Source organism: Podarcis cretensis, assembly GCF_951804945.1.
Source record: "Podarcis cretensis genome assembly, chromosome: 10".
NCBI classification, from domain to species: Eukaryota; Metazoa; Chordata; class Lepidosauria; order Squamata; family Lacertidae; genus Podarcis; species Podarcis cretensis.
In genome coordinates this window covers 25,148,968-25,164,812 of record NC_137179.1, presented here as the reverse complement: position 1 = coordinate 25,164,812, position 15,845 = coordinate 25,148,968, and the positions used below count along the sequence as shown (strand labels likewise).

General features: G+C 43.9%; 1 protein-coding gene across 2 annotated transcripts; it reads left to right on the top strand.

Moving 5' to 3' along the window:
- Nucleotides 1-3,109: 3,109 nt before the first annotated feature.
- On the top strand, nt 3,110-15,829 carry GLT8D2 (glycosyltransferase 8 domain containing 2). 2 transcript variants are annotated; one of them, XM_079992963.1, is made up of 11 exons: nt 3,110-3,522; nt 5,166-5,228; nt 7,085-7,127; nt 8,198-8,296; nt 9,562-9,730; nt 10,312-10,429; nt 11,473-11,557; nt 12,191-12,303; nt 12,900-13,066; nt 14,158-14,270; nt 15,289-15,829. In XM_079992963.1, the coding sequence occupies exons 3-11, from the start codon at nt 7,109-7,111 to the stop codon at nt 15,459-15,461; spliced, it is 1,056 nt and encodes a 351-aa protein (XP_079849089.1). In that variant the 5' UTR covers nt 3,110-3,522; nt 5,166-5,228; nt 7,085-7,108; the 3' UTR covers nt 15,462-15,829. The 2 variants fall into 2 exon arrangements, with proteins under 2 accessions (XP_079849089.1, XP_079849088.1); XM_079992962.1 differs by lacking the exon at nt 5,166-5,228 and having other exon boundaries at nt 3,112-3,522.
- Nucleotides 15,830-15,845: the final 16 nt, after the last annotated feature.

Here is a 15,845-nt window from a genome sequence, read left to right as displayed (position 1 = left end):
TACTTTGCTATAATGCAGCCACTACTGCATATATTACTTTAGGGAACATGCATGTGCTATGACGTTTCAGAAAGCACCTTCATTTAACAGCAAACAGTTTTGCATTCAGTTTTTTTCATTGCTGTGGGGACCAAACTGACTGTAGGAAACTGCATGGGAGGGTTAACCACCATTTATAAATTTTTATTCATTAAAATATTTTAATCCTGCCTTCAGCATAACATGCTGGAACAAGTGCACCTCAACTTTAAGCTTTGAAAAGGACAGATGGGGTGGGGGACAGGAGAGATTCCAAAGTCTCCTGTGTGTTCCAAAGTCTGGGTGCTATCACTGAAAAGGCCTTCCCTTGTGCTCCCATCACTGCACCTCTGACCGGTAACAAAGACCACGACCTTGTGCAAGGATCTCAGTGTGCTGTTGTTGTTGTTTACATTGGGAAGGTCCTTTGATATCCTGACTCCAAGCCACCTGGGGCTTTAAAGGTATAGTAAGGTACCTTGAGGGACGCAGGTGGCGCTGTGGGTTAAAGCCTCAGCGCCTAGGGCTTGCCGATCGAAAGGTCGGCGGTTCGAATCCCTGCGGCGGGGTGCGCTCCCGCTGCTCGGTCCCAGCGCCTGCCAACCTAGCAGTTCGAAAGCACCTCCAGGTGCAAGTAGATAAATAGGGACCGCTTACCAGCGGGAAGGTAAACGGCGTTTCCGTGTGCGGCTCTGGCTCGCCAGGGCAGCGATGTCACGCTGGCCACGTGACCCGGAAGTGTCTCCGGACAGCGCTGGCCCCTGGCCCCTTAAGTGAGATGGGCGCACAACCCCAGAGTCTGTCAAGACTGGCCCGTACGGGCAGGGGTACCTTTACCTTTACCTTTAAGGTACCTTGAATTGATCTTGGAAACAAACAGGGGGTCACGGTAAACCCTAGCTAATGCACTCTGAACACTTTTAAGGGCAGGCCTGTGTAGAGAAAATTGTAATTAATCTAGATGTGAACAAGGCACATATATTTATTCCTGGAATTCAGAGCAATATTATTAGAATCACAAGTGGAAACCTACCCCCATCATGGAAGCTAGGAAGCCATTCAAGTGGTTTATGGAGGAGAGTCTTTATCACAATTCCTTCCCTTTCTCTCTGACTTCGATGGCAGCCAGCCTTTATTTATTTTTGGTCTTTGACCACAGTCCTCTTTCCAGGAGCCAATGCATGTTTTGGGCTGATCCTTTTTCCCACCAGAAGCATCTGTCAGGTCTTATCTGTTCACTTTCAGAAGGGTGGACATAAACAGCTGTTTGTTAGGGCATATGTTGTTATGTTTAAAGCTAATTGATCTTGCACTGGCACTGGCAAGCAGCAAGGAGAGCTTTGTGTGGCCTGGTAACATGTTAGATCATGTTAGTTCAATGAAGATGTGGAAAACATGCCTATGCCCATTTCCTTTCAGCTGAGCTCTTTCTACCAGGGGAATAATAACCCAAAGTAAGTGAGAGAGACTTCCACCCAGCTCCCTACCATTAGGCAGAGTCTGGTTGCTGGGAGACAGTGCCAACATCTTCCTGGCTTTCCCCCTCTGTATTCCCACTACCTGTGTTAACCATGGCCTGGCCTGTATACCACCTGTTGGAATGGGGGGAGGGATTTATTCAATTCACATTTAAAGCCACATTTATCAAATTTGCACTTTCTGAACCAGTATGAGAACCAAAGCATAACTACTGTATCCTCCAAAATTGACACTTAACCAGTTTTATGTTGCAGTTCTCCAACCAACCAATGTTTTTAAAAATGCATATATTAGGTGAAAGTGTGTAAAAATGAAAATTACACCCAAAATGCATTATATTGGGGAAAATAGCTTGTAAAAATGTGTACATTGGTCAAAACTGCATACAAAAATGTGTTTATTAGGAGAAATCCACACTGAAATGCCGAAGAATTTTCATGGGGTTTTTAAAAAAAGGAAATCCACAACTCACTGTAAAAACATGGAGAACAGAATTTAAGACTGGAAGAATTAGAAGCTGTGAGAATTGAAATTGAGAGATATTTCCATCCCAATCTGTATACGGTGTGCTATCTTGTTCTTTGCCTGAGGTAGCAACTGCCTGGAGCTGGCCCTGGCTGCAACCACTGGTGCATCCTACCTGAATCTTCACAGGTTTTGTCTGCAGCGCACTATTCACTGTGCCCCCAAAATTAACTATGCTCTGCCTGCTTCCTTCATTCTGTAATGTACAGCTGTTTGTTCATTTTGGAATATTTATAAACATTACAAAATACCATAGTGATCTACAACAATAAAAAAATTAAGCAAGTAAAAATAAATGAATAAAAGAGTTCCCAACAACAACAACAAAATCTGTGTAAGTTCATATTGGGAAACATTTTTTTTATAGTTTATTAATTTTTATCTAAGGCACTTAATCGTTAACATTTCTAAGCAGTATACATAAAAATAACCATACAGAGAATAATACAACAAAAAATAATAATAAAACCCAAACACTACCTTAAAATAAGAATAAGTCTTTGTCATGAACCTGAAGTTCACTAAGGAGGGTGCCTGTCTATCTCAGGTGGGAAGGACTTCCATAGTTTTGTGCCCATAATGCTGTTAGCCTTTGAGAAACTGTGTACAGTGCTGGTGTCTGCTTAATTTCAATGGGGCGTATCTTCCACAAGGCAGGCACCACTGCACTTAAGGATCTAGTCTGAGCTATTTATGAATATATATGCTATACATTGAATGAAATACCCATCTCCCCATACGTGGTTCCCCACCACCCCAATAACAGCATGCATGTAGGCTGGGTGCACATTCATTCCCCCAGAGAATTCTGGGCACAATAGTTTGTTAAGGGTTGCTGGGAACTGCAGCTACAGTGGGTAAACTATAGTGTGCCCAGAATTCTTTGGGTGAAAGAATGTGCTTCGGATATGCTTTAAAGGTATAGATTATTATTTCATAAACAATAAGTACAGTTCCCTGTCCTTCAGCTGAGCTTCCTTCCAACTGGTAAGATGCTGCCTGCTCACGACGACCAAAGCTCAGCATTAAGCGCAACTGTAATCTGAGCTCAGGACTGCTGATGAAGTTTCTTCTTTTCCACTCTCTGGAATTTTCTGTCTGATGAGGATCAACCAAGAGTGGGAGGAGGAAAGTCCGCCACTTCTGGAGCCGCATCGTTCAGCACATCTGGAAGCAGTTTATGTGGCTCTCTCCACATAAACTCCAGCAGGGCAAGGTCTGGATTCCGGGTAGCTACGTAGCAGCAAAGGAAGGGAAGAAAAAGCAGTCCCAAGTCAACCACAAAAGAATTTTGAAAGACACTTCTCCATCAAAGTACTTTTGCAGGAACTGCAGAGAACCTTCAAGACTCTCGACTGCAGGATTTCAACGGCGAGCCCATGAAAGGGGAACTTCTGGAGTGAATGTTTACGGCACTGGACCATCCAGCTACCTAGGGAACTTGCCTTGCAGTTATTTCTTTCTGGAGAAAATTCCCTATTGCCGAGCTGCCTTTGAAAGGTAAAACATTTAATTCTGCAGGAAATTATGGCAGTCACAATTTCTGTTTCTGCACTCTCTAGTTTTGCCATACGATCTTGCAATTGTGTCTGGAGATTGTCAATATTCAGTAACCATTTCCCAAGTGTTCCAGTAAATGTATTAAAAGCAATGAGCTGACATGATCTCATTTTCCAAAAATGAAAACTCCTGCCCCCCCCCCATACACATATTAAACAAATAGCGCTGTGTTTTTTACTATGGGTCTCCTAAAGTTCAGATCCTAGATTTTAGAATCTGGTGCAAGTTACACAGATTGAGGTTGTTTTGTGCGAAAACACTTGTAGCTTCAATGACTGCAGATGGTTTGGGACACCAGCGATGTTTTATTTACTTACAGTAATAACTGAGTAGAATTTCCATGCCTGAAAATGGAAAATGCATGTTTCCTGCGTGCCAAAAAAGAGGTTTCAGATATATGATATTTTCTTGGATCAAAATGAGTTAGTTCTTTGTGCGTGTTACTGAAACCTGGTTGTGTATGCAGTTCTGAGAGCACTGTTCCACACGGGGCTCTCTCCACACAGGGATTTATTTGTTTATTCTGGTGGTGAGCAAACCCTCCCAAATTCTATCCTTTCTTTTTGGACAACCCCCATGGGAATTACTTCATATCTCTCTCTCTCTCTCTCTCTCTCTCTCTCTCTCATATGTGTGTGTGAGAGAGAGACAAAGAGAGAAAAAGAGAGAGTCAGAAAAAAATAGAATTTACGAAAATAGAACAAAATAAAAGATTTAAAATCCAGATAAAGCTAACATATATTGTTTTTGTTTTTACTAAAACAACTTTAAAAAAGTAAGCATTATTGATTAATTTAAAAGTAGGGAGATACATGTCGGAATGAATTTATGCCCTTAAAACTAAGAATCACCACAATTGTCTGAAATGGATTCCAGATATTTTGGGGTAAAGCTGGAGGCCTTCACTGCAAAAGGAAAAGCTACCTTCTAAGTTGTGAACTGATAAGTTCCTTGTAACAGAAAGCTTAATTTTTCCTTCTGCAATATTTCAGGAAAAAAATCTCTACAGATTTGGGGAACATGTAATTACAGTATTGATGAATCACCATAAGAGACAATATCATCTTATTATAGAAAATCAAATATAGGATCATAAAAAACTTTTCAAATGAGAATTATAAAAAAATTCATAATTTTATGGCTAGAGCTGTGGCAAGTAATGCCATCTCTGAGTAATTTTTTATTTCCTTTAAATGGTGGCTGAATCTGATGCTGGTTAAATAGCTGAAATCAATGTAAACACAGACCCAAGCAATTCTTTCCAAGCACAGTTCTTCCAAAGCACCTACTCTGTAGATAAGACACAAAGCTGAGATTCACAACTAAAGGCCTCTATAGATGGCATTATTCAGTCTTGTGAAGGCCTTTCATGATCCCCCCATGTTTTTTCCCTTTACAGAACTTAGTCAAAGTGAGTGGTTGCTAGAGGCAAAGGAAAGAGTTTAAAGAATTAAATGGAACTATGTGGGGGGGGGGGTCCAGCCTTAGGGAAGTTGTTCTCTGGGGGACTTTTGCCTTTGTTATGAGAAAAAAAAACTGCTCCTTTTCCCTTATGAGGTACCCAAGAGCCCATCCTTTTGTAGGTTCTCTATCGGTAGGAGAAAATAACAGAGACCAACAGAGAATATTGAGAAGCAAAGCAGCTGGTAAGCCTGATCTTTATTAAAGCTGTTGCAACAGGGTGCTCCCACACACACACAGGAGGGGGGGAGCGACCCCAAGCCGTGCGCGCAATCCCTTATATATACATTTTAAATTGCCCGCCCTGGAGTCCAAGACAACCCCCCAGAAACATCATACATGCATCACAGAAGGGGTGTGGCCCCCTTAATACATCAGAGAAGGGGCGGAAATCTGGGTGTGTTGTTTCTTCCTTTCTGCCAGGTTACCTGATTGGATTACCTGGGCATCCTGGCCACTCTTTTGTTGTGATAACTACTCAATTCCTGAATCCAGGTCACAGGTCCACACCCTATTCATATCTTAAATGTGCCCTTTAGACAGGATTTATGAAAGAGACAATGGGGAGATTTCCCATTTCCTTCGACCTTGCAGATAAATATTTGATGTCATTTTGGGAGTGAGAAAATGGTTTCAGGACTTTTCTGTGGTTTTCAGACATGTGGTTTACATATTTGTATGTGTTTGCTTGGTAAATTTATGAACATCTATTAGTCATCACCTTGCTGACAAAGGTCCGTATAGTTAAAGCTATGGTTTTCCCAGTAGTAATGTATGGAAGTGAGAGCTGGACCATAAAGAAGGCTGATCGCCAAAGAATTGATGCTTTTGAATTATGGTGCTGAAGGAGACTCTTGAGAGTCCCATGGACTGCAAGAAGATCAAACCTATCCATTCTTAAGGAAATCAGCTCCTGAAGCTGAGGCTCCAATACTTTGGCCACCTCATGAGAAGAGAAAACTCCCTGGAAAAGACCCTGATGTTGGGACAGATGGAGGGCACAAGGAGAAGGGGACGACAGAGGACGAGATGGTTGGACAGTGTTCTCGAAGCTACCAGCATGAGTTTGACCAAACTGCGGGAGGCAGTGGAAGACAGAAGTGCCTGGCGTGTTCTGGTCCATGGGGTCACGAAGAGTCGGACATGATTAAACGACTAAACAACAACAAAAATTATATATATGTATAAGACCTTAAAATTATTATAACACCTTATAGGAGCGACTGTTTCTCTCTCCCACCTCCTAGGCCTCAGATATGTTAATCCAGTGTGCGATTGCAGTCCTCAAGCTATATGGCATCTGTAGTTAGATCCTCTACGTGTCTAGGTATATGACAGATATAGGGGTTACCTGACTGTGCATAACTATCAAAAGAAAGGTGGCTGGTTCTCAGAATCCCCACTCAAAGTTGTAGCTCCCCTTATGATACCATTCTCAGACTCAGGCTGAGACTAACATAAGCTCAAGTTTTGCTGTATACAGAGACAATATAGAAATTGGTTCAAGTGTAGATATATCAAGTCAAAACAAATGCATGTATCACTCTCACAGCTCAGGTATGTATAGTCAGGCCATAAGCTGGACCATTCCGCCCCATGGTTTATATTAAGGGATATAACAGAGGAACAAAAAGATTGTGCAGGTGAGGGCAATGGATTCAACCCATATATAGTAACCTTGCATGAATGGGAAGAAAGCAGATGTGGTAGGTATTGCACCACAGTGAGGGCTCAGAAAGATGTTCATGTCTTTCCTACATCTTCTCAAAAAGGACCACTTCACATTTGTGGCTCTGTATTGAAGAATAAGACCAAGTTATGTTCTTTTCTTATTTTTTTTTAATGGCAGAGGGTTAAATGCATTGAGTTTGCTCCTGGAATGCACCTCTACCTCTGCTGGGTAGATTTAAGATGCTTTCCATTCAAGTCAAAGGCAAAACCTAACGTTATTGGGGTTTCAGCCAGTAACATTTAGTACATACTAAATGTGGATTATTTTTGCCTTCTCATCTTTGTCTCCTGTTTCTTCTTTCGACCACAGATTGAGACCAAAAGAAAGGACCGTATGGCTCTCTTACGAAAAAGTAAGACACCTTTGGGGCGGAGAGTTTATTTAAATAATTAGATCCCTGGTTTGGAACTGAAGTCTGTAGAAGAGTCCCTACTAGTGGTAGGGGGGAGAGAAGTTTTTGAATATCTGCAGCGTTGTCCGTAGATGGTTGCAGAGGTTGGCAGCAAGCAGTGGCGTAGCGTGGGTTGTCAGCACCTGGGGCAAGGCAAGTAATTTGCACCCCCTAACCCGTGGATTTGTGCCCCCTAACCCGTGGATTTGCGCCCCCTAACCCTAACCCCCAGATGTTGCGCCCGGTGCGGCCGGCCCCCCTTGCACCCCCCACGCTACGCCACTGGCAGCAAGGCAACAGTGAGCAGCATCTGGTGTTCAGTATCAGGACCTGCGATAGCACACTGAGGGAGCTAAGACCTTCCCCTTTCCACCTCATGCTGCTGCTTCCAAGTGGGATGATGAGTCAGGCTAGTAGCAGGAGAAGCAAGGGAAGGAGGTAAGAAATGGCCATCTGCTGGTCTGAGAATCAGCTGCTGCCACCCCATCCTGGTTGACTCTTCACGCTAATCAGTAGCAGCAGATTACCAGGCCAGCCGCCTTCCCATGCTCCAAATTGGTGGCAGTCAAAACTGGCTGGTGAGGGAGAAGGTAGCCAGTAGCAGCACTGGCAAGTCTGGGGGTCCAGATGCTCAGGGGCAGGGGCCCCAGGCCCGGCAGGTGGAGGAGCTAGGAGCCAGCAGAGCAAGGTGGCTGCTGGGGTGCTGCTGTGGCCTGTTATAGCTGTCGCTCTATTGCTGTCCTGGGCTACTCATCCACTGCCTCTTGTCATATTGTAGTTTGCAGCACCAACTGCCTTTGGCCAAGCAAATTGTAGTGTGATGATACTCTTACATTTTTATTATATGTAGGAAATCTATCGAGGTTTACTCGATGGAGTAAACCTCATCGAGACCATACTTCTGAGCAAATAAGATTGCACTGTCAAGTTGCTAGCTGAAATACACTAAAGTTCCATCAAATTCTGAGTAAACATGCTAAGGATTGTTACTGTGAATATAATATTATTAACCAGCTTCTTTTCCATTTCAGTTAACCAGATCCTACTGTTCCTTCTTGTTTTGACTCTCTGTGCCATCCTATATAATAAAGTTCACAAGATGCCATCCACCATGCTCAAGAATGATCCAGGTAGGCCCCTATAGTTAGAATCTGTTTCTTTTTGTACATTGCCAAGACTGAATAATTTCTGTTTGTAATACAGGATAATAGAATCCACGCTTCTGTCGCTTTCCCTGTTGATATTGTTTCTGTACCCTTTTCAGCTCTTAGTGGCTGACAATATTTCAGGCCTAGTTGCCATATTTCCTTATACTGATGTTCTTACACGGGATAAGAAAGTGACTTCTGCATAGGTATGAGCGCAGATACAATATCAGAAGGAAATACAGCAGCCAGGAACATCAGTTATACAAAATGTAACAAACCCAAATGGCACATTAGGAGATAGACATGCCAATTTCATTTAGGCTGTCTTATTATTTGTTTGTTTGTTTGTTTGTTTGTTGTTTGTTTGTTTGTTGATCTATTTATGCATACATACATTCTATACCACTAAATCAATAAAAAATATATTCTCAAAGTGGTGTACATAAAATCAATATGAAATTAAAGGTAAAAGCATAAAGAAGCAAAGAACAGAACAACAGAAAGCAGGGTCATGTGGCAAGGTAAAAAGGTAAAGGTAAAGAGAACCCTGACCATTAGGTCCAGTCGTGACCGACTCTGGGGTTGCACCCTCATCTTGCTCTATAGGCCGAGGGAGCTGGCGTTTGTCTGCAGACAGCTTCTGGGTCATGTGGCCAGCATGACTAAGCTGCTTCTGGCAAACCAGAGCAGCACACAGAAACACCGTTTACCTTCCCGCCAGAGTGGTCTCTATTTATCTACTTGCACATGACGTGCTTTCGAACTGCTAGGGTGGCAGGAGCAGGGACCGAGCAACAGGAGCTCACCCCATCACAGGGATTCGAACTGCCAACCTTCTGATCGGCAAGTCTTATGCTCTGTGGTTTAACCCACAGTGCCACACGCGCTGTGTAAGGTAACCTTGTGTAAATAACAATGTTTTAAAGGGCATCTTAAACTAAACACAGAATACGCCTGCCTAATATACAAGGGCAGTGAATTCCACAAACTTAGATACTCAGATAGAATTGATTTTCAGCAACACTGTCAGGGATTCTTTAGCTGACATTCTTGCATTGCAGGCAGGAAGATTAGATGCCTCTTGGGGTCCCTCCCAGCCCTAAAATTCTATTATTCTGTGAACACTACTCTCTACCCCACTCTTTAAGGGACTTCCATAAAGTGCTAGTTGTAGCAGAATGATATAAATTGTGTGTGATAACACATATGGTGGTGGTTGTTACTCTTTTTATTGTTATTCTTACCAGTTGATTTGGAGAGCCCTGAGGAAATGGAAGAAGAAATCCCTGTGGTGATATGTGCTGCTGCAGGCAGAATGGGTGCAGCGATAGCAGCAATCAGCAGCATTTACAGCAACACCGATTCCAATGTCTTGTTCTACGTAGTTGGACTAAAGAATGGCATTCCGCATATCAGGTGAAAAGAATGTGATGGGGAAATACAGGGCTCAATTCTGTGCTTAGGATCCGGCAGCTGAAGAGCCATGTAATTTGTTGTCTGCCCCACATGGGAATGGCTGAGCTAGCAGAGCAGTAGGAGTCCTGCTGGGATGCTGTCTAAGCAGTCAAAAGACGATGAGCAGTTTCCTCAGCTCACGTGCTAGTATGTGACAATGCAAGGCAAAACTATGTCTAAAGCTTAGAATAGTGGTGAGCCAGCTGAGCAAGGGGCGGAAGATCAAATATCTTAATCCCAGGACCTGTTGGAATTCTATATGGAAGGTCACACCAGTAAGCTGAAACATTGGACACTTCAGGTGACTGAAGAATGTCATTTGGAGCTCAGAGTTTGGGGGGGGGGCTTAGAAATTGCCCATCATATTCTCTCCCGCTATTCCATATTCCACCATATTGCAGAAAAAGTACCGTCTGTAGAGAAATGGAATGGCAATATGACCAGGGATAAGGGGATAGAATGAGCAGCAAGGGAAGCAACAAAGACACTCATCGCTTAAGGTGTTCTGTCATATATTCCTTTTCTCTCTCTTTTGCATCTAGAAAGTGGATTGAAAATTCCAAACTGAAAGATATAAGGTTTAAAATTGTGGAATTCAACCCCATGGTGCTAAAAGGGAAAATGAGGCCAGATGCAGCACGGCCCGAGTTACTTCAACCTGTGAGTATGCAGACGTCCGTAGAATGGGGGTCTCCAAACTTTTTGGGCCAGCAGGCACATTTCAAATTTCTGTGGGCACCAGTCACAAAATGTCTGCCCTGGGGCACATAGCATAACACGAAAGGAGAGGAGTACAGTCATTGCTGCTCCCTTCCCAACAAGCTAATTGTTTGTGGTGGGAAGTTATCTGTGTCTTTTTGGTCCTGGTAGTGGAAAACTATTAGGCAGTGCTGTTGCTGCCTAGTAACAGCAGGGAGGACCAGGGAAAATATACACAGTCATGGTCTCTTGTACATACGGCACGTGTGCGTGCACACACTCTCTGGACACATACAAGCCACAGACACACATGCATCTCTGTGTCTCTCTCACAAACTCAAGCACTTCACATATAAACAGCCACACATACATATCTCCCTCACTCTCTTCCCAAATGCATCTCTCCCACTGTGTCTTACATAGATCACACATACACAAACTGCACATGCATCTCTCTCTCTCTCTCTCTCTCTCTCTCTCTCTCTCTCTCTCTCTCTCTCCCCACCCCCTCTCTTTGCCCAAGTGCACACAGAGAGCATAACTGAGCACACCCTCACCCCATCCAGAAAAGCCCCTCCAATCTCCCTGCAAACAAATCAGCCTGAAATATCAAAAAGATTGACTGGGAGTGCCCTAAATCTCTGCTGCATACTGCCTTCATCAGATCACACACCTGTGAGTGATGCTGGGACAAAGAAACAATGGCTACTCCTGCTTTCTGAAAACACAAAGGCTGGTTATTACCCAGGTCTGCTTTCCCTCCACCACTGAGGATTGGAGAGTTCGTGTTTTTCAGGCAGGTTTGAGTCCAAGAAACATTATTTTTTATAACTTAAACCAGCAAAACACACAGACACACCCCTATGCGTTATGTGTTATTATAATGCACTCTACCCCCAACAGGATATTGCTTGAATGATGAATATTTTAAACTGAGTATATGAAATATAATGTTGAATGTCTTATGTCTTCTACTTTGCTGACTCCCTTTTTAATTTCAACAGCTAAACTTTGTGCGGTTTTACCTCCCTCTGCTTATTCATGAACATGAAAAAGTGATATATCTCGACGATGATGTGATTGTGCAAGGTAAGTTGTTTGTCCAGAAAAATAAGCCCTAGGAAGTTGAAAATCCCAACCAAAGCCTATATTCTGTAGGTCTATCATCACCAAAAATGAGATCTGGAATGGATTCCTTTGCTCAGCCCTGTGCCCCAAATTTTGAAAACAGAGGTAGTAATGCTACCAGAGCCGCCTTTCCCACAGGGCTTAGTGGTGTGTTCCGCCAGGGCGGCAGCCTTGCAGAGGCACCCCAGCAAGTGGGGGGAGCTGTGCGGCTTTGCCATCGGCCTCCCCTTTCCCTACATGCCCGCCAGCTGCGCCCCGCCAACTATAAGGCTGGTGGGTGCACAGCTTCCCTCCCAAGCCTCTGTGGACATCACTCTTCTCCCGCAGTGGCATGGGGGAGAGTTGCACCCCCCCCCCGATGGCTGGCAGTGCACAGCTACGGCCACCCCAACACTAAGCATGGTAATTTGGGGGCGCTGGGTGGATATTTGCACCCTGGCACCACATCTGCTAAAGCCGGCCCTCAATGCTACACACTGAAATCCTTAGAGGGTAGCAGGTTTTTGCATCAGAAACGGGTGAGCAGTAAAGACAGTTAACATGGTAATGCGTACAGACTTATGGGGCTTCTGAATAGGCCTGGTTTTTCTTTAGGTGACATCCAAGATCTGTATGACACCAAACTAGCCCGTGGGCATGCGGCAGCTTTTTCGGATGACTGTGATTTGCCTTCCACTCATGAAATTGTGAGAAGCATCGGAATGCAGGTAAGAAGTCCTTGCAGCACAAAAAAACTCATGTATTTCCCGACTCATTCTCCTGAGTTCATATTTCTTCCCACTTCTTCTTCACATTAATCTCTGGGACCTGAGGGGGCGGGCATTGGAAAAATTGGATTTCTGGTGCTGCACTGGTATGAGGGAGGCAGGCTGAGAAACCTGCAGACCTTCTGGGAGAGCTCCATAAAAAGCCTGCAGAAAATCAGAGGTGCTTGACACAAGGTGTTATCAGCACAATGGGAATGAGCTATTTAATTGACTTTCAGGCTGCATAGCCTGTGTGACTCTTTACTACTTGCATCAAGCAATGGATTCTGCAATTATATTTTATTTTCCATGTTCACAATGTTGTCTTTCAATCTGTTGTGACCCACCATGATATGAATCCTAATAAAATAAAAAGAAATACAAGCTAATAAACTTGCCTCCCCAAGTCCCCAAACATGTCTTCTGTTCTCTTCCTCAACTACCACCCCCTGCTCTGAAAACCTGGGACATGGAATGAGCTAGTACCACTCACATATATAAACTTTTGAGAATACCTAGGTTAATTTATAGTAATCACGTTTTGTTCTTCCCCCTAGAATACCTATATGGGGTTTCTGGACTACCGAAAACAAACAATCCGAGATCTTGGCATAAGTCCCAGCACGTGTTCCTTTAATCCTGGTGTCATTGTTGCAAATATGACGGAATGGAAGCACCAACGAATCACAAAGCAATTAGAGAAATGGATGCAGAAAAATGTAGAGTATGTATAAACAGTGCGCACGCGCTCTCTCTCTCTCTCTCATATCCTCCCTGGGTCTGGTGTAGACTAGCATACACACTGCAAATTCTCTGCTTGGTGTTCACAGCAGGCTAGCTTGGGAGTTATGCTTGCGCCAGCAATACACTCAGCGCTTGAATGGACCATTAAAGGTGATCAATGTGATAGCTTTCTCATATGCACCCTAGGAGGATGGTACTCTACATACAAGTTGTAGGCTGGATCGATTCTGATGTTTTTTTGTTTGTTTTTTAAAATCTCAGTATCATCACAAAAAGCCCAGTTTTCAAGTCAATGATGCAGCAGACTAAAGCCACCCCAGGGTATTGTCTAAAGGCACATGAGGTCACCAGCTTCCTGAGGCTAAGCAGGTCTGGGTCTGGCCAGTGCTGGCTGTAGCAACACCTCAGGTTCCAAGATAGAAAAGAAGCAGGTTATAAATGCAATAAAATTAAATCAGCTTCCTTTACTTCAGCACATCCTTTTGAAATGAAGGAATATGCTCAGAGAGCTTATCAATGATAGCATTTATAAAGGTAAAGGTACCCCTGCCCGTACGGGCCAGTCTTGACAGACTCTGGGGTTGTGCGCCCATCTCACTTAAGAGGCCAGGGGCCAGCACTGTCCGGAGACACTTCCGGGTCACGTGGCCAGCGTGACATCGCTGCTCTGGCGAGCCAGAGCCGCACACGGAAACGCCGTTTACCTTCCCGCTAGTAAGCGGTCCCTATTTATCTACTTGCACCCGAGGGTGCTTTCGAACTGCTAGGTTGGCAGGCGCTGGGACCGAACGACGGGAGCGCACCCCGCCGCAGGGATTCGAACCGCCGACCTTTCGATCGGTAAGCCCTAGGCGCTGAGGCTTTTACCCACAGCGCCACCTGCGTCCCGATAGCATTTATACTATCATGTAATATTCCAGACTTGCAAACTTAAATGAAAAGGAATCCTAAGCTTCAGTTTCACAACTATTTCAAAAGCTCTTCTCATCTAAATAAATTGTGCTGTGCCTCGCTATTCATTGAAAAGGTATTCTAAACAGATCTTTCAATTCCCGTTGATATCTTTTTCAGAGAAAATCTGTACAGCAGCACTCTTGCTGGAGGTGTGGCCACTTCTCCAATGCTCATTGTATTCCATGAGAAATATTCACATATTAATCCTTTATGGCATATCCGACATCTAGGTAAGTTTGAGACTTGGAGTTGTGCAAGCTAAAACAAAAATGCAAAAGGCCTTTAAGGGTTCCTTAGAATGATATTGTATTTGCTTCTTGCACTTTGGCCACCTCATGAGAAGAGAAGACTCCCTGGAGAAGACCCTGATGTTGGGAAAGATGGAGGGCACAAGGAGAAGGGGGCGACAGAGGACGAGATGGTTGGATAGTGTTTTCGAGGTTACCAGCATGAGTCTGACCAAGCTGCGGGGGGCAGTGGAGGACAGGAGTGCCTGGCGTTCTCTGGTCCATGGGGTCACGAAGAGTCGGACACGACTAAACGACTAAACAACAACAACTGCTAACCTAGCAGTTCAAAAGCATGTCAAAGTGCAAGTAGATAAATAGGTACCGCTCCGGCGGGAAGGTAAATGGTGTTTCTGTGCGCTGCTCTGGTTCGCCAGAAGTGGCTTAGTCATGCTGGCCACATGACCCGGAAGCTGTCTGCAGACAAACGCCGGCTCCCTCAGCCTACAGAGCGAGATGAGCGGCGCAACCCCAGAGTCGTCCGCAACTGGACCTAACGGTCAGGGTTCTCTTTACCTGTACTGCACCTGTATAGTTTTAAGCTGGGCAGACTGAGAGAGACAGCACATACATCAGATTTCTTCTTTGCAAATTAAATCTGTTGTTCTCCAAAATGTGGTGCAAATGGGGCATGGCAGGGAGATGAAATCCTGGTACACAGGTAAAGTTCCTTTATGGTGCACAGGTACAGCTTTCTGGAATTATTTAAATATAGCTATGGAGTGTGAACAAGCCATAGTTAAGTATTTAGTGTAATCCTATGCCCACTTATCTGGGAGCAAGTCCTGCTGAACTCAATGGGACTTACTTCTGAGTAGACATAGATGGGAGGATGCTGCAAATGACAGTGTTAAGCAAGTGTTTATGATGAACTGGAGGAAAGCCGCACTATTTTGTTTAAAGAGTGAAGAGTTTTCCAGTAAGGGCTCCATAAAAATCTATCTAATTTCCCCCTCTATAGGCTGGAGTCCAGATGCCAGGTACTCAGAGCACTTTCTTCATGAAGCCAAGTTACTTCACTGGAATGGAAGATACAAGCCTTGGGATCACCCTAGTGTTCACACTGACCTCTGGGAAAAGTGGTTTGTTCCTGACCCTTCAGGAACTTTTAAATTGATTCGTCCTAATAGCTGATGCTGTCATTTACATTTTTAAAGAACCAGGAATCAGTCATTTGCAGCATGCACAAGATACTTCATTCTATGCAATATTTTGCGATGTGAGTTCACCTCCTTTGTTGCATATAAAGCTGCATAAGTCTGTAACTAAAAGCACGGCTCAAATCGAAGAGTTCGTTGGGGCCCTGATGAAACAATCACAGTTTGGGGAAGCTTCAAGTCATGCCATTAGGGCTACAAGGCTTAGGGAAAGTACTTTATAAAAACAGGGACTACATTTTAAGTCATACTCTGTAAATAAAGTTTGTTTCTTGCTGAGAGACCAAATACTGTTTCTTGCAGACTGTAACACTTTTTGAATAAAAATAAGGTTTACCTTAAGTATACATTATGAAGTCAA